Source organism: Rhinopithecus roxellana, chromosome 4, assembly GCF_007565055.1.
Source record: "Rhinopithecus roxellana isolate Shanxi Qingling chromosome 4, ASM756505v1, whole genome shotgun sequence".
Classification (NCBI taxonomy): domain Eukaryota; kingdom Metazoa; phylum Chordata; class Mammalia; order Primates; family Cercopithecidae; genus Rhinopithecus; species Rhinopithecus roxellana.
Window position 1 is genome coordinate 65,278,048 of NC_044552.1, and position 24,377 is coordinate 65,302,424.

Sequence of the window (24,377 nt, forward strand, 5' to 3'; positions counted from 1 at the left end):
CTGTGATACATCCAGCAGCTGACCGACAGTTACCCCTTCCCCCCTGTTAACTCTACCTAATAAATACGAAGGGCTGTAGAAGCTCAGGGCCCTTGTTCTCTAGAAGCAAGGGACCCCCTCACCCCTTCTTTTAAACAAATCCTTTTGTCTTTGTCTTCATTTCTGTGTTCATTCTCCTTTGTTCAGTCCTATAGTAACAGCCACATTCAACTGTGTATATATATTTTTTCTGCTTTTTTTGCATTGTATCCTGTGCTATAATTAATCTTTTTTGTTTTTATTTTTAAAACATGTTATTTAACCCAAACAAAAAATGGTCAATAGCTATAATAAATCTTAACTGAGAGTGTGTTGAGTCATGTGATTACTTCCAGTGAATTACTGAATTAGGGGGTGGTCATGGGACTATAAGCACCATTTTCCTTATTTAATTGTTTAGAGACTCCCATATGGGCGAATGATGACAAACAATGCCATCGGACATGGCCAGCAGTTTCCCCTGTTTGATATGTGGCATGTAACATATGGGAGTAGGTGTCTATAGTCACATGAACATAGCTAAGTTTGCCAAAGGCTGCTGTACGTGCAACATCCATCTGCCAGATTTCATCTGGAGCCAAGCCTCATGGGTTGCATCCTTCCATGGGTGCAACACCAGGGACATGCTGACAAGTGGGGCAGGCTTGCACAATAGCTTGAGCTTGGCTGCAAGGCAGATGAAACATAGAAGTAAGGGCAGAGGTGTTTTGATGCAGTAATGTATGGGAAGCTTGGGCTTGTTGAAACACAGAACCAATTAATTTATCTGCTTTATCATTACCTTGAGATGGTGGTCCAGGAAGTTGCATGTGAGAGCGAACAGGAGCAGCACGAGAGCAAATAGCTTATTAAGTCTCAGAAACAAATTAAGCAGCTCTGGTTCTAGGGTGACCTTAATAGTGACAGTCTCAATGCGACTACCTGCATTTTCAACATAGGCTGAATCACAGACAACATAGGAGATAAAGCTGTGAGCTCTAAAACCTGAATAACTGCCATTAACTCTGAACACTGAGCTGAAACTCCAGAGGTCTTTATTGTTTGAGTATACTTAGTTACATAAATAGCCGTGTGGCCTTTGTAAGAGCCATCAGTAAAATAAGTCTTTCCACCTGGAAAGGGCTTGTGATGAGTAATTACAGGGAGGATAAAAGGGTGAACTTTATAAAATTACAAAATTTTGTCTGATGGATAATGGTTATCTATTATCCCCACAAAATCTGCAAAAGGGATTTGCAGTGCAGTCGACATTTCCCATACTGCGGCCTGTTGTTGGGAATCCAAGGAAACAATAATTTTATCAGGATCATATCCTGTAAGCATTTTTTATCTATGCCTACCTATTGTTATAAGTTGAGTAATTAAAGAAAGATAAACTTGCACAGATTTCACTGTCTGATTGGATTTTAAAAAGCCATTATATTATCATTACAGATTTGTCTATGAATTGGCCTAAAAATCTGATGGAGAATGAGGGGTAGGAAGAATAAACGAAAGCAAAGGCTTTTGCGGCTATAGCCGGGAGGCATGTTGTTGCTGTGAAGGATCTGTTCTACAAGTTGTCACTCAACTTCTCCCTCCTTAGTAAGTTGCTGAGGAGAATGTAATGAAGAATCTCCTTGGAGGGTTTGATAAAGGTGTGTGAGTTGGTAGATGGCAACACCTAGCATCGGGCACAGCCTATTAATATCCCCTAATAATTGTTGGAAGTCATTCAGAGTTTGTACTCTGTCCCTACAGAGAGTTACTTTCTGAGGTCGAACACGTCTTCCAGTAACAATAGTACCTAAGTACTGGTATGGGGAGGTTGTTTGCACCTTTTCAGGAGCTATTTTGAGATTCCATGCTATCAAGGCTACTTTTATTTCTCTGAATAACTGATGTAACATTTGATCTGTAGGAGCGGCCAAAAGAATATCATCCATACAATGAATGATGTAGGCAGTGGGAAATATATTGCGAGGCTCCTTTAAAGCTTTTCCTCCAAAATGTAGACATAACATAGGACTGTTGAGCATGCCTTGGGCTAAAACTTTCCACTGATAGCGCGAGACAGCCTCTCTTTGATTAATAGAAGGCACAGAGAAGGCAAATTGAGGCTTATCCTTTTTGTGGAATGGTATAGTTAAAAAAAAAAAATCTTTAAGACCTATTACTACAAGAGGCCAATCTCTTGGAATGGCTGCTGGGGATGGCAGACCTTGCTGTAATGCACCCATTGGTTTAATCTGTGCACTCATAGCTCTTAAATCATGTAGCAGTCACCATTTTCCGGACATTTTTGGATCACAAATACTGGTGAATTCCAGGGGCTGACTCTTCTATATGTTCTGCTTCCAATTGCTCTCTCACTAGCTGATGGAGTTGCATCAGTTTCTCCTGTGATAGTGGCCATTGATCTACCCACACAGGTTTGTCAGTCAGCCACTCTAGCGGCAAAGCAGTAGGTGGAGGAGAAATATCAATGACCCCCGCCCAAAATCCTGATGACCTAGCCCTTTTCTATCTGTTTTGTCCAGTTATTGATATTGGATCAGGGTTTCCCTGCAGGGGCTTTCCTAAGTCTTTTCCACTCTGATATCCCATTTTCTTTAACATTTTAAATCCTGGATTATCAATAGTTTCATTTGTAAGTCTCATATCCCATGCTATAAGTAAATCTCGGCCCCATAAATTAACAGCTATATTTGCGACATAAGGTTGAAAAGTACATGACTGTCCATCCATTCTAGACAGGATAAAATCTCAGCACTCTATTGAACACTTTGAGCTTTTCTAGTCCCACTAGGGATGTAGAGGTTAATTGCAGGGGTCAAGATGGTGGGCCAATAGTGTTTGGATATTACTGATGCATCAGCTCCCGTATCCGTAAGCCCATAGAACTTCTTTCCTTTAATTGGCACTGTACAGGTGGGTTGATTAAATGCTATGGGTTGTGATAGATAAATTTACCACCTAGTTGTCCTTTAAATCCTTGATTCCCTCGTTTTTCCTTTCGTGGGGAAGGGTGCAACTTGCAGGGAATAAGCAATAGTTGAGCAATATATTCTCCCAGTTCAAAATCCCAAAGATCTTGTGACATTACTACTACTTGAATTTCTCCTTCATAATCAGTCAACAACTCCGGGGATCACAGTAATGCCCTGTTAAGTTAAGACGGCTTTTGCCCAAAATTAATCCTATATATCCTGTTGGCAAAGGTCCCCAAATACCAGTGGGAACCTTCATGGGTTTGTCCCCTCCAACAAATGTAACCTGTTCTTTGACTGGGAGATCTAATCCTGTGCTTCTAGGTGTTCCTGGGGAGAGGGAATCAATGTTCTTCAGTGAACCCACCCCTGAAACGGGTTGTGGCCTGGATGGGGAATGCCCTCATTGTTTGAGGGGCCCGGATCCAGGCCCCCTTCTTGTTTCGTGACAAAGTGGTGCCATTCCGATGAAATATTGAGTAGCATTGAGAAACCCAATGATTTCCTTTATTACAATGAGGGAAAAGTCCTGGCGTTTTTTCTGTGAGGGGGGAACTGCATTATAAGATCCCCTCTGCCCAGAGGTCTGACAGCATTCTTTTTTGAAATGTCCAATTTTTCCATAATTATAACATTTTCCTACTTTAGGGCTTGACCTTTGGCCCTTTCTAGATTTGTTTACTACTGTATTAGCCATTGCTTGAGCCAACATTGTAGAACGATGGAGTTCAGTTCCCACATCCTGACAGGCTTTGGGAAAATTTCCTAAGATCTTTGTACATCTCACAGGTGCCAGAACACGTTTACAATCTGCATCTGCATTTTCAAAAGCTAGAGTCGAAGTAAGTGGTATGAGCAGCGGTATGAGGAATCTGATGCCACACTGCCTCTTGTAATCGTACAACAAAATGTGCATAGGACTCCTCCGACCTTTGCATAACATGTAGAAAAGATTGTACCAGGACTCCTTCCTCTGGAATGGTGTCCCAGGCGGGTTTAGCAGGCAAGGCACACTGCTTGTAAGCAGCGCCTGGGAGTGTCAGTTGTTGTAGCAGATCTGAATAAGGGTCATTACCCAGTTGCATATCCTCTGTAATGTCCCAATGTCCAGCAGCACGATTCTGTCTAGCCTGGTGTGCACACATTTCTAGCCAGTTTAAATTCCATGTCAGATATGCACTAGCAAACAAACAAGTGTGAGCCAAATGCTTTATATCAAAGGGTGGAAAGCACATAGCATTGAATACAGATTCTAGCAATCCTAAAGTATATGGGCTCTGTATTCCATTATTAACTACACTAGCTTTTAATTCCTTCAACAACTTAAACTCTAGCAAGGTGTGTTCACAACTAAGCTGCTGTGGATTATTTGGATCGGGCCTTACGGAAATAGGAAAAGCACAAGGTCCTAGGGGCTCTCCAGCTATGGCAGCAGCACAAATAATTCTTTGTACTGGAGTCTCTATTTCTGCTACTGAAGGAGGCAGTACAGATGTTTCTGCTACTAGGGGGATGGTACAGGCCAATTTTCTTCTTTCCTTTCCTGTTTATCATTTTCAATGGGTGCTGTTGGGTGAGATAAAAGATTCCTTCAATTTTTGAGATTCAGAACATGGCTCCTGTGCTCCGGCAGAATAAGAAGGGGACAATGGCAGAAGGACAGTACAGACTAAACCCCAAACAGAGAAAACAGAAGGATCAACTTTGAGACTTTTCTGATGAGCCCATTTTAATCCTTCTCCTACTGGGTCCCAGTTTTCCACATTGAGAGTACCTGTCTGTGGAAAACCATGGGTTATATGTAATAAACTCCTGCAGAAGCTTAGTTAGTGTTTGAGAGCTAACCTGAGCATTAAGCAACTGCACATAATGTTGCTCCTCCATAGACAAATTCTGCCCCATGTTATCCTGATTCAGAAACTTCCCGCTCCCAGTACCTCCTCAGGGCACTGACTTTACATCCTCACTGGCCGACTCATCCTGGGGTTCCTTGTTCATCTAATCAGTTTCACTTTCTCTGCTCCAGCAGACCTTCTTCATTCAAGTCTCTGTTTGGGCGCCACTTGTGGCTGTTACTGTAGGACTGAACGAAGGAGGACAAATGTAGAAATGAAGACAAAGACAAAAGGATTTGTTTAAAAGAAGGGGTCGGGGGCTCCTTGCTTCTAGAGAACAAGGGCCCTGAGCTTCTACAGCCCTTCGTATTTATTAGGTAGAGTTAACAGGGAGGAAGGGGTAACTGTCGGTCAGCTACTTGATTTATCACAGGCTCACATGATTGCTTTCTTTGTTCAACAGCCTCCAGATGTTCCTATAGCTTACCTTAAGGAACACAGTGCCTGGGACGTGATTGCCCTCAGCATTCCTTCTGGTGGCAGATGCAGCTGTCAGTTTGCCAACATCCTGCTTTCATGAGAACAGTTTGCTGTTTGCTCATATAGCCTCCAGTGGTATATTGAGTTGGTCATGTCCCTCATTCCTTCGGCCTCCAACAGGTGAAGGCTAAAAGGTTTTCTCGTGCAATGTCTTCATTGAGGATACGAAAGCCCTTTCTCTCCAGTTGTGAACTGCATGCATGTGTGTAAGCTGTGCTTGCATAGCAAAGTCCACTTGAGCATTAGAGTCAAAGTTGTTAAGAGGACCTAGTCATAGCTACCACATGGCCAGCCATTTGGAACCAGACACCAGGTGCACATCATAAATCATCATATTTACTTTAAATATGCTGACAACCTAGTTGATAGCAACTCACTACCTGAGATATATAGAATAACATTATTACCCAGTAAGTATGTGAACATTCCAATATTTTAGTAAGGGTCATCACCATGGCACTTATGTACAGAGATAAATGAAAACTAAAACAGGGTTGCTGCATTAATTTTGCCCTGGCAATTGTCTAATTCTGAAATGGTGGCAGGTTTTGAGCCAAAACTTGAATGAGTAAGAACTTGCCATATAGCCAAGAAGAGCACTCTAGTAAAAAGAAATAAATACAAGGAAGCAGAATAGTTAAAGGTTTTTAAGGAACTACAAACAATTCAATGTGATGAAGTATGGAGGTGAGGTCATGTGAGGGAGAGGGATTTGGAGAGAAAAGTGGCTGTGTTCTGATCACCTCCTATGCACCCGTAGATAGACAATAAATTCTCCTGCCCTAAATAGTAAGAAGGCTGGACACATGACACTCAACACTGGATAAATGAGACTGGCAGAAATTTATTAGTCATATATACTCACAGCCTGGAAGAAGAGGGCACTGCACACCATGCAAGGCCACAGAAGGTTTGCACTCAGGAGCAGAATGAACCAGGAGGGGCTGTGAGAGGTAGGGTTTGTAGTCATCAGAGGGTAGGGTGACTCCTGGTTCCCTCCAGAGAATGTAGTTGGCTTGCTTTAACAGTTTGGGAGACTGGCAGTGAGACAAAACCCATTAGGTTGAGGCCTGAGTGAGATGCAGCTGGTCTGGCAGATAAGGGAACTGGCCAAGTAGGGAAACTTTCCTGCTTGTGGGAGTCATAGCTATCAAGACAGGGGAACATGTGGATAAGCATTTTTGGGGAGCCCTGTGAGGGTCAAAAATCTCAAGGCAGCAGTTGAAATTTTAGGTCTTACAATACCTAAAATTGGTCTGGAGTTATGGCAGAACAAAAAGGGAAAGAACAGGTCATAAGGGGGTGAGTATACAAGGCAAACACTTAGATTTTATTTTTCAGTGGGCAATAGGAAACCACTGACCAATTGTGAACAAAGAATATTATTCCAATTCTCTCCAGAGAAAAAAAAAGTCTCTGTCCCATTCCAGGAGGTGCAGCAATCAATCAATCAATCAATAAGGGGGGAAATAAAGGAAAAAAAGTCTTTGGCGTTTTCATGTTTGTGATCTGGTCCTTGATTGGTTTATTTTTCAGCAAGTCACTTCTTTTCTAACTTGGGAGAGGGAAAGTTTGGGACTATATATATTTGTTTAAGGCTGACCACTCCACACTAGTCGTCTCCATGTGAATGTTCAATACACAACTTGAAGTAAATGCTGAAACAGATTCTAGATCCCCACCACACACATACACACCCCACCCTCAAAATGCTCTTTCTGAAGTCATTCCTGTCTCACTAAATGCAAACTGTGTTACAGCAAAAGAAACTGGAGATATATATATGACTTTTCTATTTCTTTCACACCAATTTAATCACAAACCCTTCAAAACATACCCAGAATTCAACCATTCCTCGATACTTCTACAAACAGTACCCATAATGGTGTATGGGTCATCCAAATATTGCAATAGCTTTTCAATCAATCTTCTCCAGGAAGGAGGAAGAGAGAGAGAGAGCAACAAAGACTTTTGCAGAATAGAAGAATCTTGTTAAATACTTATCGCATTGGCTGGGCACGGTGGCTCACGCCTGTAATCCCAGTACTTTGAGAAGCCGAGGTGGGAGGATCACCTCAGATCAGGAGATCGAGACCAGCCTGGCCAACACAGTGAAATCCCCGTCTCTACTAAAAACACAAAAATTAGCTGGGCGTGGTGGTGGGCGCCTGTAATCCCAGCTACTTGGGAGGCTGAGGCAGGAGAATCGCTTGAACTGGGAGGTGGAGGTTTCCGTGAGCCAAGGTGGCGCCACTGCACTCCAGCCTGGGCTACTCTGTCTCAATAATAATAATAATAATAATAATAATAATAATAATAATAATAATCTCACATTGGAGATGATTGCAGAATTCAAAAATAAGTGAGAAATTCAGCATATTTTTATTAAACTATTTGTCAGATGTTATTCTATGGATAGGGAAAGAAAGACTATGTAAAAGGCCCAATTTCTGTGCACCAGAAGCCGCTATATTTGCTAATCAAGAGAAACCAAGACTCATCACAAATGAGCCAGGAGAACCATTATTCCCAGTATCTGGGGTTTAGGAAAATTAAGAAAATGTCTTATATGTCGACTGTTGACATTATCTTCAAATGAAGTACTTGACTTCACAGAGAGTCACTGACAGGCTTGAAAGAAGCCACCCAAAATAGAACTTTATATGCTATTATGGGGTCAAGACCTCTACAGAACATTATAAATTCTATAAATATATTCTCTGTAGTATGATACTAATGCATTACATTTTGGGGTTGATTCATCCATAAAATGTAAAAATTGTTAATAAAAATTTTTGCGTTTCTATTTCATGTTCCTTCACTTCTTAATATATGGGAACCTCAAAAAATGGTAATGGCTGTAGTCCGCTCGGCACTCCTGAGAAACACCAAGGAAAGTATTTTCTTTCCTTTCTAAACAGGACCATACCACGAAAAGTGCTCTGATATCACATTATCACAATCAGAGAAAGTACCAGAACAACATGGGAAGGAGATAATTGTCTCCGGAGTCTGCAGATAACCATGCAGGATGGCGAGAAAGACCATGGTGCAGATGTTGCCTTGTGGTGAAACTGCCTTCCAGATGCAGTTTTCTTAACAACTCTTTGGGCAGACCCTGCAAGAACCTAGAGCCTGTAAATGATAAATGTGGATGAGCATCATAGGGAAGAAACCTCGAATAAGTTTATTTTAAAATATCCTTCGATGCATTCACTATGCAAAATTTCAGCATGTTTTAGATGCCATAAACCCCACTTCTTCTGCCTTGGGAGTCATAGAACAAACGACTTTTCTCTCCAAGGAGTAGTCATATTACCACAAGACTGAAATAATTGTCGATCCCAACCATTTATAAATCCCGATTCTGTGGCCCCAAATATCCCACGTAATCTCAAGTTTTCATTTTCTAATTGGTGAAAACACGGGCGCTGTGGATGCCAAAGGGGGGAAGGGGATGAAGGAGAAGTTCCTTTTATTTTCTAAGTATTGCAGCAGCAAAAAAGACACAAGGGACCACGGGGCCTAATGGATAAGGCATCTGACTTCGGATCAGAAGATTGAGGGTTTGAATCCCTTCGTGGTTAAATAAGGTTAGTTTTGGGGGCCTGAAAATTCTGTTACCCATTTCATTGCAAGAAAAAAATAAAAAATCATCCATTCTGTGGGTTTTCTGAATCATTTTTTTCCTCCTTCTTCCTCCTCTCCTTTAAAGAGAATAAGGAGACATTCTCAAAGGCCTTAGGAGAACAAGTGACAGAGTGAAGAAAGACTGGAAAGTCAAAACTGAAATACAGGCAACTAGTATTTTGGAGCTGTCAGATTCTCCCCAAGTTTGGATTTTAAGCACTTGCGTTTCGGTTTTGTAGGCTTGGATTCAATTCAAGGATTGAATTCCTTGAAAAAAAGGAATTCAGATCTATAAGCCAAGCTTTCTCAAACTGTAGTGTCTCAGACTAATGCCAGGCCCCAATGGCTATCACAGTAGGAAACCTGTTGCTTCCTCTGATTTAGCACTAGGTCAAAACCTCTTCACACTTCACACTTCTTTTTTAGTCTAAGTGCGTGTGTACTAAGGAGTTTTGGCAGCTGCTGAAGCCTATGTTACTGGTTCTTATTCTCCATTTTAACTTTTTTGTTTTGGATGTGTTGCCATCAAAAGGATGAGAATAGCTAATATTGAATTTTATATTGCGAAGCAAAAATATAAAGGTAATTAAAATAGCCCAACTGGTTACAGTGTGTGTGTGCAAACAGGAAAAGACAGGGAACACACCCGTGCAAAATACATAAAAACACATTTTGTGTTCCTAAATAACATTTTGTGTGCCTGAATTTAATAATAATTTAGGATTAAGGAAAAGTAATTTCCAATTGCTGACATCGTGATGAAACATAAGACATTTGACTCCATCCAGATGAGATCATTGATTCAAATCACATGGAGTCTGTAAGTTTGTTTCTAGGTCAAAGCTAAGAATATTAAAACTAGTAACAATTACCTCTCCCTGTCCCCAGCTTCTTCCTTAGCTCTGTTTGATTCTAGTTTCTTCTAGTCATCTGTAGATTCCAAATTGTATAAAAAATGTATGGATTGAGCATTGGTTCCCAGACTTTGAAATTTATTGGATTAAAAAGTGTCAATGTCCTAATGTCATGCAAAACCATGTTCTCCCTTGTTAATGGCAAAACCCACCATTTGCACTGAGCATTCTTTTATAAACTAGAGAAAGTATATAACCTCAAAAGAAGAGTAACCTTTTAAAATGAATACAGTGATACTTGAGAATTACATAGCCCACCATTTTCTTGATTCTAAGAACAGGAAAAAGCTTCCTCCTCTCTCTCTGATGAGTATTTAATCCTGTGTACCAGAGGATGAACAAGACTTTTTCCAGGGACCCCACAGCCTCCCTCAAGCATTTAATGAAAGTGGAAATTCTGATGCAAGAACACAAAAATTTGCCTGTCATAACTCTTTTTCTTTTCTTTTTCTTTCTTTTTCTACTGCACTGAGAGCAAAGAATACCAAAAGGAGGAGAGAGCCTTTCCAGACTGGGAAGTGCCAAAAGGGAGAAAAGTGAAAAATATAGGGAAATTTGTAGACATCCTGAGTCTTAAATGGTCACTGGAATTTAGGAGCTTGTCCCGAATCCACCAAAATAAAAATATTTGCACCCTTTGACGAATGTGCAAGCCTTTCTGCTTTGGGAGTGGGATTCAGAAAAAAAAAAAAAAAAAAAAAAACATGAGAAACATCTTTTGGAGGTGAATTAAAAAAAAGAGACTGGAAGAAAAGAAATCAAGAAGAAAGATTTCTAGATGTGTATCATAAACACTGGGAGTTTCGTCCAGTTGCACAGGGGATTAAGAGATTCATGAATTTAATAGAGTAGCCCCCCTTATTTACAGGAGTTATGTTCCAAGACCCCAGTGGATGCCTGAAACCTTGGATAGTGCTGAACTCTATATACACCATGTTTTTTCCTATACATACACTCATATGATAAAGTTTAATTTATAAATTAGGCATTTAAAGAGATTAACAGTAATAACTAATAAAATAAAACAATTATAACAATCTACATACAATAATAAAAGTTATGTGAATGTCATCTCTCTGTCTCTCAAAATACTTTATTGTACATTACTCACCTATTTTCAGACCACAGTAACAAAAGTACACAAAAACTCATGTCCTTAAGAGGTTTGGAGTTGAAGGAAGAGAGGTGGAGGCAACACAGAAAACACAAAATGAATAAGTAGATTATATAAGTAAATTATACTTTATATAGAAGAGATATGTTCTGAAGGAGTTAAAAACTATGCCCCTCTGGCATAGTGACTATTTTGAGTTAAAGGCACTTGAAAAATAGCAGGTGTAAGAATATCACTCTGACTCTCACTCTGTTTCTTAAAAGCAGAAGATTAAATTCCTCTGTGAAATAAGTTCCCCCTAAACTAGAATGAAAGTATCATTCATTCTAATTTGTAGGGAAACTGAGGCTGAGGGAAATCTGTGTAAACAAATCTTATTAAATGAGCCTTTATCCTCTCAGCCACTTCTCTACCCAAGTAACTATCCAAGCCCAACCCCCTTTGCGGTGTTACATTTACATAGTTTACCACTTTCTATTTCAGCATGTAAGTGTTCCACTCTCACTGTGCTGTAGTATCTTCATTTTCCAATGAAGGCTCTTGTGCCACAGAAAACTTGTATTAAACGAATTCGTATGGTCTTTTTGTATTAATCTGCCTTACACCAATTTAATTCTCAGGTTCAGTTGGAGAAATTGTAATAAAAATAGAGGTAAAATTTTGCCTCCACTACAGCTCAAAAATGTAAAGATTGTATTACATATTTTTATGATGTAGGGTCTCTCTTTGTCACCCAGGCTGGAATGCAGTGGTGCAATCATGGCTCCCTGTAGCCTCAACCACCAATCCTCCTGCATCAGCCTCCCAAGTAACTAGAACTACAGGTGCGTGCCGTCACATCCAGCTAATTTATTTTTTGTAGAGACAGGGTCTCGCTACGTTGCTCAGGCTTATCTTGAACTCCTGGCCTCAAGCAATCCTCCTGCCTCAATTCCCAAAGTACTGGGTTATAGATGTGAGCCAGCATGCCCAGCCAAAACCATAAAGATTTTTATTATGACTTGCAAGGAGCAAAGACTATGTTTCAGTCAGCTATTGCTCCATTAAAACACACACACACACAAATGCTTAAAAACATATAATAATAAGCATCTGTGTGTGTCAACTGAAGGTCAACAGCTCTAGGTCAGAGTATATGAACGGCTGTACCTTAAGATGTAAGTACACTTCAGCTTACCTCCTCTGCGCTTCACAGTAGGAACTCTAGTTAGTTCAAAGCACATTCTTTCTGGGGCAAAGTGTGAAAAGACAGCAGCTACCCAAGGGAAAATTTATCTCATGAAGATGGCAGAGGTGCATATGGACACCCAACTATGCAGGCATATTTAAAGGCCCTAATTGACTCATCCCTGCTAACATTACATTGACCAAAGTCATTCTCATGCCCAAGGCCAAAGTCAAAGTGATATAGAAATATATCACATCTCTTTGGGAGGAATTACAGAGTTGTTAGGCAAAGGGCTTAGATACGGAAAGAAATGAAGAATTTACCAAACTTACAAATTAACCTATATCTTGAGGAAGACAAAAACAGCCCCGATAGCCAGAACTGGTCTGACATTAATAGATAGGACTTGGAGTTGCTAGGAGCTGGCCTGGCTCTCACAGCAAAGCTCTGGTCAACTCATATTGGGTATAACCAATCTCAAAAAACACCAAGAGGCAAGAACACTTTGTGGCCGTTATGACTTGAGATAAAAACAAGACAATTCATAATGGTGGGGAGTAAAAATAAGAAACAAGGACATCATCAAATAACAAAAGTAACCAAACATCTCCTCCTTTCTGGTAAATATGACTACTACTTCTTTACCAGTTATAGAGAGAATCCTGCTTTATCCTCTCTGTTTATTTGTTTGTTTGTTTGTCTGTTTTTGAGACAGAATCTCACTCTGTCACCCAGGCCAGAGTCCAGCGACGCAATCTAGGCTCACCGCAACTTCCTGGATTCAAATGATCTCAGCTCACCCACCTCCTAGATTCAAGCAATTCTCGTGCCTCAGCCTCCCAAGTAGCTGGAATTATAGGCATGTGCCACCAAAACCCAGCTAATTTTTGTATTTTTAGTAGAGAACGAGTTTCACCATGCAGGCTCAAACTCTGACCTCATGTGTCTGCCCGCCTCCGCCTCCCAAAGCTCTGGGATTATAGGCTTGAGCCACCACACCCAGCCTATTCTCTCACTTTCTAGATAAAAATTGTTAGGATACACAATCACAAAATTACGGTCAGCTAATGGTTCACCATGGCATTTTGTCTCCCTCATTGCAACAAACCAACAAATCTAATTTTGCTTTTCTACATGTGTGTCTGTGATGGTCTTTGTCAGGAATTTGTCAACAGTCTTGAATTCTGAAACATTAAACATCACAGACATAGAGGTAGCTAACTTTTATGTAACACCTCCCCTTTGTCCACCACTAAACCAGATTAAGGGGAGATGTGTTAAACCTGGAAGACAACAGAGCCTCTGATAAACCACATGAATAAAAAAAAAGAAAGAATTTTTTTTTAAGTTGAAAAGTTTTGCATGGCATAAGCATAACCAATTTTTTGTGTTTTTTGTTTAGATATGGAATGTTTAGATACAGGCCAAATGGCAGTTTTAAATATTTATTTAGCAAGTTTAGCAGTCTTTTTTGTGTGTGATTTTTATGTAACATAAATTGTAATGGTCCTGTGGGCTTCATTATTTAGGAATGACATGGCATATGTAACCAATTCCTTTTTTCTTTCTTTCTTTCTTGCTCTCTCTCTTTTTTTGTTGTTGTTCTTTTGTTTTTTGTGTTTTTTGTTTGTTTGCTTTTGTTTTTTTAATACGGGGAGGGTGGGGTTGTGGGGGGGACCTTGATATATTGCTCAGGTTGGTCTCGAACTCCTGGACTCAAGTGATCCTCCCGTCTCAACCTTCCAAAGTGCAAGGATTACAGGTGTGAGCCACTGCGCCAGACCCAATTCCTTATGATTACACATTTATGATGAAAACTGCCAAAACAGTGAAACCAAAACTAAGAAGGAAGTGAGGTCAGTGATGGTTCTTAACCCGGTAGACCCAAGGCACTTGCAAAACGACCACTAGACTCTACCCCCTAAAGATTTCGATTTAACTGGGTCTGGGGGAGGGGAGGAGACACGAGCATTTTGAGAAATATCCCCAGTTACGTATAATTAACAACCACCGGATCACAGCTAGATAAGGAGAAAGGCCAGGCGCTACTTAGGGGATTAAGCCAAAAATCAGAGGGTCGGAAATCAGTTTTCAACTACAACAGAGTCTTGCGAATCTGGAGCAGCAGTGGATACACCTCTGCCTGCGCAGAGGGAGCGGAACTAAAAATACTGTAATTTTTCGGTCCTTTATAAAATAGGATCAGTATTCGTTACCGACAGAAGGTTGTTAGTGCCAGCACAGGTTAGTGTTCTACTACGTACTAAAGAATACCTCTCTTAAGGGAGCTAAATACACCTCATTCTCAGTGAGCAAACAGGAAGATATACCTGATGCCATCTCACTCAAGAGGAAACCTTAAAAAGCACAATGGGAAAGGAAAGCAGAGCGACGAGGATGGGATTCGAACCCATGCATGCAGAGCACAATGGATTAGCAGTCCATCGCCTTAACCACTCGGCCACCTCGTCACATGCCCTATTTCACTGTGATATATGTGATGTTTCTTTTCTCAGCACTTTCACTTGGTAATTCCTATTCTTTTGTTAAATGTTTTCAGTGACAGAAATAATGGATAAATGGCCCTCTTACTCTCAAAAAGGAAGAAAAACTAAAGAGGAGACTGGGAGGGAGGAATAGACCCTAATAAAGATGACAAAGTACACTTTCTAAGGGAAAAATAAGAGAAATTTAAAAGGAAAAATGAATTAGTGACTGCTCCTGTTTTTTAAATCAAATTGGATTTTGTCTTTTTTCTTACGTCATGTATACGAACACCATCATTAAACCACGTATGTCTATTGTTGCATTCCTGGACACTCCTCGGTAGGATTCCCAGAGGGATGCCTGCCATATGATGGCACTAATGCATCTGAGAAATAACCATTGTCTCTCCTAGAAGCCCAAGTGGGTGACTGGTAAAGTGTTGAAGTGATGGGTTACAGTCAAATTGTGATTGGTTCTGAGTGTCAGATCCTAGATTTTGGACTGTATCTTGAAGAATCGTGGAGCCATCTGAGGGATTTTTGTTTTGTTTTTGCTTATTCTGTGCAAAGAAATGTGGTGAAAATGATCCTGAGTGTTGTAATTTTTATTATCTTTTTGTATTTCATTTAAATTCTAAATTTAAAAAAATAAATTTATTTTTATAGAGACAATCTCTCACTATGTCACTATGTTGCCCAGGCTGGCCTCAAACTCCTAGGCTCAAGCAATCCACCCACCTTGGTTTACCCAAAGTGCTGGGATTACAGGCATAAGCCACCGTGCCCAACCTTTCTTTGGTTGTTTCTGACTCATTTCATCACAATCAGAAAAGTCAGTCTGATGCTAATGTTCTGTGAGATTAGGCACAACAGAAGAACCCCATGGCCTGGCCAGTTCCTGACAATATGCAGGTCTACTGAATAGGGTCAGACCAGTTCCTGGATACCAGGGGCTGTTTTCTCACCTATACCCAATAAAATTACAAAAACAGTAATATTGTGTATGTGTGTGTTTTGACGTGATGTAGCATTAAAAAAATAAGGCCGGGCACAGTGGCTCACACCTGTAATCCCAGCACTTTGGGAGGCCAAGGCTGGAAGATCGCTTAGGCAACATGACCAGACTCCGACTCCACAAAATATACAGAAAATTAACAGGGTGTGGTGGCTGGTGCCTGTAGTCCCAGCTACTTGGAAGGCTGTGGTGAGAGGATCAGCTGAGCCTGGGAAGGCGAGCCTGCATCAAGCCATAATCACACTACTGCACTCCAGCCTGGGTAACAGAGTGACAGAGTAAGACCCTGTCTCAAAAGCAAAGCAAAGCAAAGCAAAGCAAAGCAATTAAGGATATGATCAGGGTTCAAACTGTATATCCTAAGAAGGTATCAAGGAATTACCTAACAAATATCAGACATATTAGGCATCAAATCATCATCAAAACATAGCAGGCCAAGAAATGTACGAATTCTCATTTTTTTAAAACTTCAGTTCGCAACAAATTCTGAAGCGTCCTCGAAAGAAAAAATACTGCTTGGTCTTGACTGTGTTTGGATTAGGAATTATAAAGCATGATAAACAAACCTGGGCCTGAAGAGTTCATTGGTTCTTTGATTCATTCAATCTTTTGACGAATATTTACTGAGCATTTTGTATGTTCCAGGCATTGTTCTAAGAACAAATGTATATGCCACACACAAAATTCCCTGTCCTGGTGAAACCTAATTATGTAGAAATAAGCAATAAACAATTTATAAAGCTAAATATAGGCGAGGCACAGTGTCTCATGCCTATAATCATAGCATTTTGGGAAGCCAAGGCAGGTGGATTCTTCGAACTCAAGAGTTCGAGACCCGCCTGGACACCATGGTGAAACCCTATCTCTACAAAAAATACCAAAATTAGCTGGGCATGGTGGCACACATCTGTAGTCTCAGCTACTCAGGAGGCTGAGGAGGGAGGATCGCTTGAACCCGAGAGGTTGAGGTTCAGTGAGCCAACATTGTACCACTGCACTCTAGCATGGTTGACAAAGTGAGACCTTGTCTCACCAAAAAAAAAAAGCAAAATACACAGTATGTCAGAGGATGGTATATGCATAGGAGTGGTGGCAAGTTAAATAGGGTGGTCAGGGGAAAATTAGCTCAGTGGTTCTCCATGATGCACATTTGAATTCATAGGGAACTTTTGAGAAGTATTCATGTAAGGGCATTATCCCTATAGATTCTAATTCACTTGTTCAGGCATGATATTAAAAGAGAGTAGCAGTCGAGTTCTTTAATACTGGCTTGATTATAAAGGAAGATACACAGAGGAAAACTAGTTTTAAAAAGATGAGGGCAGCCAGGCGCAGTGGCTCACGCCTGTAATCCCAGCACTTTGGGAGGCCGAGGCGGGCGGATCACAAGGTCAGGAGATTGAGACCATCCTGGCTAACTCGGTGAAACTCTGTCTCTACTAAAAATACAAAAAATTAGCCGGGCGTGGTGGCGGGCACCTGTAGTCCCAGCTACTCAGGAGGCTGAGGCAGGAGAATGGCGTGAACTCGGGAGGCGAAGCTTGCAGTGAGCCAAGATCGTGCCAGTGCACTCCAGCCTAGGTGAGATCATGCCAGTGCACTCCATGCCAGAGACTCCGTCTCAAAAAAAAAAAAAAAAAGGTGAGGGCAAGAGATAATTTTCCCATTTGAAAGGTACCAGGAATTGCTCCCAATACAGCACTTAGTGACCAAGCAAAAGAAGGTGTCTGCAAAATATCAGTCATAGCATTAGACCAGTTCCAATTGGGGCTTCTTCTGCCCTGAGGTCTCTAGAGTGTTTAACAGTGTGTTGGTCACACTTCCTGTGTAATCTCCTCCCTTTGAATGTTGGCTGAATCTAGTGACCTGCTCCTAACCTACAGAATATAGAAAATGTGATAGGATATCACTTTCATGATATGTGAGATATGTGTCTGTTGTTTTAAGCTGCCCATTTGGGGGCAATTTGTTCTACAACAGATAACTAATATATTCAGGCAGGCCTGATCAGCCAGAGAGCAGTGGATCCTATGGCTGGAAGGCAGTATAGTTGAGAAAAATACCAGACATCGTAGTCATAAATTTGCCAAATCTGAGTTCAGATGCTAATCATTACATCATAGACCCTTTCCATAAGATTCTCCTATTGAAAGACTTGTGTATAAGCTTGGTGTAAACCTATACATTATCTTTTTGAAAAAAGCCATGACCAATAGATTAAATCTAAAGAGCATTAACAAATGCCTCCTATTTATTAATAGAGGGTATGGTAGGCTAAATGATGACCCCCAAAATAGGTCTACAACCAATCACCAGAACCTGTGAATATCTTTCCTTATGTTACCTTAAGCGGTCAAAGGAATTTTGCAAATGGATTTTCACTGAAGATTTTGAGATGGGGAGATTATCTTGTATTATCTAAGTGGGTCCAGTGTAATCAAGAGGGTCCTTATAAAAGGAAGGCAGGAGGTTCAGAGTCAGGAGAAGAAAATGTGAGTATAGAAGCAATAAGTGATGCAAGGAAGGGACCACTAGAAGCTGAAAAAGCCAGGAAAATGAATTATCTCATGATGTCTCCAGAAGATACACAGCCCTGCTAATACTTTTATTGTAGACTTCTGATATCCAAAACTGCAAAAAAAAATTTAATTCACGTTATCTTAGCCAGGGATGGTGGTGTGCACCTATAGTCCTAGCTACTTGGGAGGCTGAAGGGAGGCGATTACTTGAACCCAGGAGTTTGAGGCTGCAATGAGCTATGATTGTGTCACTACAGTCCAGCCTGAGTGATAGTGTGAGATCGTATTTTAAAAAATAAATAAAATAGGCCAGACACAGTGGCTCACGCCTGTAATCTCAGCACCTTGGGAGGCCGAGGTGGTCAGATCACGAGGTCAGGAGTTCAAGACCAGCCTGGCCAACATAGTGAAACCCCATCCCTACTAAAAATACAAAAAATTAGCCAGGCGTTGTGGCAGGCACCTGTAATCCCAGCTACTCAGGAGGCTGAGGCAGGAGAATGGCTTGAACCCAAGAGGCGGAGGTTGCAGTGAGACGAGACTGTGCCATTGCACTCCAGCCTGGGCGACAGAGCGAGACTCTGTCTCAAAAATAAATAAATAAATAAATAACAACAAATACATTCATATTGTCTTAAACCACCCAATTTCTGGTAAGCAATAGGAAGCTAATAAAGAGTCACTAAGATAGCACCGTGAATAGGGCTAAATAGGCAGAAGGAAGTCTACAGGGCTTTTTTCTGGAACAATTTTTAGAGGCTAGAGGAGTTCACGGAGCTCTACTTTTGCTGTCATTGAGAGCCCTAGAGGATATGTTTTGAACTGTAGAGAGAGTCAACAGAAGGAATTTAGAGTCCCACCGACAGTTGGGATTGCTGTATTTGGAGTCCAGAGTGTTAACCATTATACCATGGTACCTTTGTATAACAAAGGTTCTAGTGAAGACTTGTAAACTATTGCATCTGGTCAGTTAATCTTTTTTTTTTTTTTTTTTTTTGAGACGGAGTCTCGCTCTGTCGCCCGGGCTGGAGTGCAGTGGCCGGATCGCAGCTCACTGCAAGCTCCGCCTCCCGGGTTTACGCCATTCTCCTGCCTCAGCCTCCCGAGTAACTGGAACTACAGGCGCCCGCCACATCGCCCGGCTAGTTTTTTTGTATTTTTTTTTTTTTTTTTTTTAGTAGAGACGGGGTTTCACCATGTTAGCCAGGATGGTCTCGATCTCCTGACCTCGTGATCCACCCGTCTCGGCCTCCCAAAGTGCTGGGATTACAGGCTTGAGCCACCGCGCCCGGCCCAGTTAATCTTTAAAATGGGCATAGATTCAATGTAAGGAACACTGATAGCTTCGCATGGGGAGAAAAATGCAGGCTCTCAGATGACTCAATTTGTGGTTTACACATTTTCATGCCCAAGTCCAAAGATAGCATGCAGAGCATATGGAGTGAGCTCTGAAGAAGACAAAAGTCATAGGTGGGTCCTCTGACACATGAACCTTTACTCATCCCAGCAGATGATTAACTTACAGTGATCTAACTGGCTTCAGGCTCCAGCAAGGCAAAGCAAAGCTTTCAAAAAAAGAGCTTCTAGGGATACATGAGGGTGATGGGCAGAGGACAACTTTCAGTAGCCAGAGGAAAGAGCAAGAAGCTGGATGTTGCTCCAGAAAAGAAGTGCAAGTATGTGAGACTATCTATACATGCCCAAGTGTACTTCTCCATTTGAGTAAACTCAAGAGCAAGGTCACCGAAACTGAGACAGGTCCACCGAAATTTGAAGCCTAGGTGCTAGCCATTAAGTCACTAGGACATTGAAATTGAATCCCTACTGAAAGACTGATGTGTACTTTTAACATAACAGTTAATCTTTCAAATAATGTGGACAATGCATTAGCTTAACGAGTTTGGGTGGAGCCCCAGCTGAGTAGAGATAGCAGAGGCTCTAAGATGTGTACAACTGTAGCGCTGTGCAGTCCAAACATTTTAAGGACAGTGTTAGTGATTAGAAGCAGATGGAATGCTTTAAACAGGCTCTAGAAAAGGAAGAAACTGAGATTGGGGGCTGTAAAACATGAACTCTTAATCACTGGGGCCAAGATTCTAACTTACCAGAATCTGAGAAACTCTGGGCAAAAAGGCAAAAAGAGACATCAAGTAAAATAGGAATAGGGCTAAAATTTCAGAAGTCGGTAGATAGAGACAGTTTTCTCCAGGACAGGGTGCCATGTTGATTGGCAGCACTTGCAGCCAAGTGGGTACACATCGAAGGTGGGTTAATGATTTAAGAGAAATCACAGAGAAAAATTGACCAAGATGTTGCTAAAATCCCAAAGAGATTTGGACTCAAATTCCTGGATTCAGAAGCCATATACTATGGGACCCTTACATGAGGCACTTGCTACTACAATTCTTACGTAAATCCTTGCATTTTGAGGGACCTCCAAAGAAGAAAAGATTCGCAGGAGGGGCCTCTGACACATAAACCATTAAGCACCCTAAGCACGCAAATAACACCCTGGCTGCCTTTGGGAAGTCAGGGAAGAGTGGATGCTAAGAGAAAAGACCAAGAATGTACAAGGACATGATACAAGTCAGAAGCTAGAAATGACAATCGGGAGTTACATGACACTTGCTAATCGGGAGAAGAAACTGCGAATGAGAAGGTAAATCCACAGACCAGAGTGTGTTGATGATTTAAGAGAAGAAAGAAGGATGGGTCACCAAAATTAGAACAGGTCCCACCGAGATTTGAACTCGGATCGCTGGATTCAAAGTCCAGAGTGCTAACCATTACACCATGGGGCCACATTCCAATATCAATTTCATGAATATCTATAAATATTGATTACAGAGTGTGTCATATATTCTATACAGTATTCTATTAATATTTATTAAATTAATACTATCTGTATCCCATATAGCAGAGGCTCCAAGAGACTCACATGCACTACAAACATACCTGGACCAAGACCATCTTAGAAAGTGATAAAACTTGAAGCTGTTTGAGTAGTGTTCAAAAAAGGAAAGAACTGAGGTCTGGTAAGTGAAACACGTTATCCTTAAATTTGCATATGATAATCTAAATCTGAGGAACTTGCGTCCAACAAGAGAGGAGAGGCAAGAGAGGACAGATGTGAAATTACAGATGAAAAATTAGAGGATGCTGTTCTGCAGGGAAGCATCGTGCTGCCATACTGGGATGGGATGTTAAGGAGCTTAAGTGATCAGGTGCACGCTCTTCTGTGTACAATGGTAATTTGAGAGAAGGAAAGAGCACTAAAAGTGTAACAGGTCCCACCGAGATTTGAACTCGGATCGCTGGATTCAAAGTCCAGAGTGCTAACCATTACACCACGGGGCCAACAACAGAGGGCCATCCTGGCATATTTTTGATACCATGAATGTAGTACGTGGCATTGATCCATTGAGAGTGCTGTTTACTTTGGCCTCTCAAAATAGGTGCATAGTCCCAGATTCCGAGAAAGCAACAAAACTGCTCCAGCAGGCGGAAAGCAAGAACAGAACTCACCTTTCCCAAAACTTGTTCGGATCTGCCCAGAGATTATGAATAGGAGCGTTCCTTGATTAATCAGAACTGTGTATTTGCTGAACTTTTAGGTCATGTTAAGTTTTTCTACTTAAGTTTATAAAAGAAAATATCAACACTTAGACATCTCTTAAAACATCTATGCAACAGTTTTGGAGATTCTCTATCTGGTGTTTCCTCTGCAATTCTGGCCTCTGAAAGTAGGATGATAGGAGGCGAACCAGAAAGGATCTGTTTGAGATATTGATTCCATAAGTTAAAGGCAAGCATGGTTTTGGAAGTCAGACGTGAGCTGAATTTCAGATAGGGAGACAGCATTTCAAGAAGACTTAAAGGCAAAACAACTTGAGGTTTTTGCCATCATTTTTATAGCAGTGTCAGAAATTACTTGTGTTTTCAAGTGCTTGCCCATGTAACACTTTGAAAGTCTTTCTCTAAGTCTTGTTACACAAAAGATCTAAAACTATCTGCTTCCACTTTTATGGAGAAAGATAATAACAGAAAAATAAAAAATACTACTCCATGTTATTCTGTGTGATTGCACAGGTAGTGTACCGCATTTCCTCTACCTGAAAGAAAAAAAATTTTAAAAAGCACACCGTAGTCGGCAGGATTCGAACCTGCGCGGGGAGACCCCAATGGATTTCAAGTCCATCGCCTTAACCACTCGGCCACGACTACGTGCCTCCTCCGACACCCTTGATATATTCCCATGAGGAATATATGTTTCTTTTCACAGCCCTCTTTAAATTCGTTTGACAAGATAACAACTCTGGAAAGTCTCTCTTCCTGGTTAAAAAAACAGAATCAAAATTTTGAAGATTTAGATACTGACTAAAAGAGATACTGCAAATTGCAAGACTTGTCTGATGGAGGAAGTACGAAAGACTTTAGGAGGGGGCCACACGCCAACCCCTAAATGGTCTCCAAATCTAAGAGACTGGCTGAAAGTCTCTCCACACCTAATTAGTAGGATTACAGATACTGAAGACTGCAAATTTGCATTTCCACCAGACTACCTTGTGGATTCTTGCACGGGTCAGGTCCGCTAATAATTAGCACGCCTCATTTAAAACTCCTTTTCTGCAGTGTCCTAGTCTTCAAGTAAAACATACGGCACCACATAGCAGAGGATGGTTTCGATCCATCGACCTCTGGGTTATGGGCCCAGCACGCTTCCGCTGCGCCACTCTGCTGTCACACCACCACTCTTTTCATGTATATATTAAAGGCTACAATTTTTGGCATCTTTCTAATTTTAAATGATTTGTTGTCCTTTGCCAAATTATCCTGGAGAATGAGAAGTGCACACTGGCCATCCATATGGGGCTGCACGCCACTTCCAAACACCAGCGGTTTAGAATTCTTCCTGGATAAATTCGAATCAGCTAAGGTTGAAGTTCTCCGGAGTTCCGACGGAAGCATGTTTCGAGTTACTGGAAAAACAAGTGCAGGCTAACTGGCATAATTTATAAAGGTGAAATTATAAATGCTTGGGCAAATTTCAGCCATTCCTGGATACCAGAGGGAGTCGTTATTACTTCCAAACATTTTTTACTTGCGATTTTCATCGAAAATGTTCAGTGGGAAAAAAAACTACAGTTGCCTCGAGGGGGAACCGAAACTGAATCTCCCTCTCGGCAGGTGAGAATTCTACCACTCAACTACCGGTGCTAAAAGTAATTACATGGGTTTGTTTTCTTTTTTATCTATCATATCGTCCTTTAAGAAGTGACAGTGTATGTTCTCTGTCTATATTGTTTTAAAAATCCAATCAAATATTATGTCTAAATATTCTGAGTAAACCTTTGAACATAGAAGTAAGCAGAAAGTCTGCTGATACGTGACCCTTGGAGACTTTCGAAGTGAAAAAGACACTCAAGCCTGTAATCCCAGCATTTTGGGAGGCCGAGGCGGGTGGATAGCTTGAGGTCAGGAGTTCGAGACCAGCCTGGCCAACACGGTGACACCCTGTCTCTATTAAAAATACAAAAATTAGCCGGGCGTGGTGGGTGGCGCGCGCCTGTAATCCCAGCTCCTTGGGAGGCTGAAGCACGAGAATCGCTTGAACCCGGAAGGAGGAGGTTACAGTGAGCCGAGATGGCCCATCAAATGCTCTCCAGCCTGGGTGACAAAGGAGAAAGGGGAGGGAAGGGGAGGGGAGAGAGAAAGTTTGAGCTTCGGGAAGGAAATCAAGCTCATCCACTTGGCTGTTGAGTGGAAGCCTCCGTTATAGCTTTTTTTTTTTTTTTTTTTTTTTTTTTTTTTTTTTTGACGGAGTCTCACTCTGCAGTCCAGACTGGAGTGCAGCGGCGCGATCTCTGTTTACTGCAACCTCCGCCTCCCGGGTTCAAGCAATTCTCCTGCCTCAGCCTCCTGAGTAGCTGGGATTACAGGTGCCCACCACCACGCCCAGCTAACTTTTTGTATTTTTAGTATAGACGAGTTTCACCATGTTGGCCTGACCTCAGATGATCCACTTGCCTTGGCCTCCCAAAGTGCTGGGATTACAGGCCTGAGCCACTGCGCCTGGCCATGGCCTTCTATTAAAAGTTAATACGTGTTTCAAGAACTTCCTGGAATAAACAATAGGGTGCTAGAATAA

The 24,377-nt window shown here is 41.3% G+C and overlaps 1 protein-coding gene and 5 non-coding genes across 6 annotated transcripts in view; all 6 read right to left on the minus strand.

Moving 5' to 3' along the window:
• LOC104663991 (histone H4) overlaps positions 1–24,377 on the minus strand; it is a 63,772-nt gene that overhangs the window by 31,520 nt on the left and 7,875 nt on the right. Inside the window, exon 3 of the mRNA XM_030928475.1 lies at positions 16,694–16,707. Coding sequence (XP_030784335.1) covers positions 16,694–16,707 — 14 coding nt within the window. The remainder of the gene's footprint in view (positions 1–16,693; positions 16,708–24,377) is intronic.
• TRNAS-GCU lies at positions 14,599–14,680 on the minus strand. The gene has a single exon. It is a non-coding gene; the product is annotated as a tRNA-Ser (tRNA).
• TRNAQ-UUG lies at positions 20,959–21,030 on the minus strand. Its single transcript has one exon. It is a non-coding gene; the product is annotated as a tRNA-Gln (tRNA).
• On the minus strand, positions 21,515–21,586 carry TRNAQ-UUG. Its single transcript has one exon. It is a non-coding gene; the product is annotated as a tRNA-Gln (tRNA).
• Positions 22,372–22,453, minus strand: TRNAS-UGA. Its single transcript has one exon. It is a non-coding gene; the product is annotated as a tRNA-Ser (tRNA).
• On the minus strand, positions 22,897–22,968 carry TRNAM-CAU. Its single transcript has one exon. It is a non-coding gene; the product is annotated as a tRNA-Met (tRNA).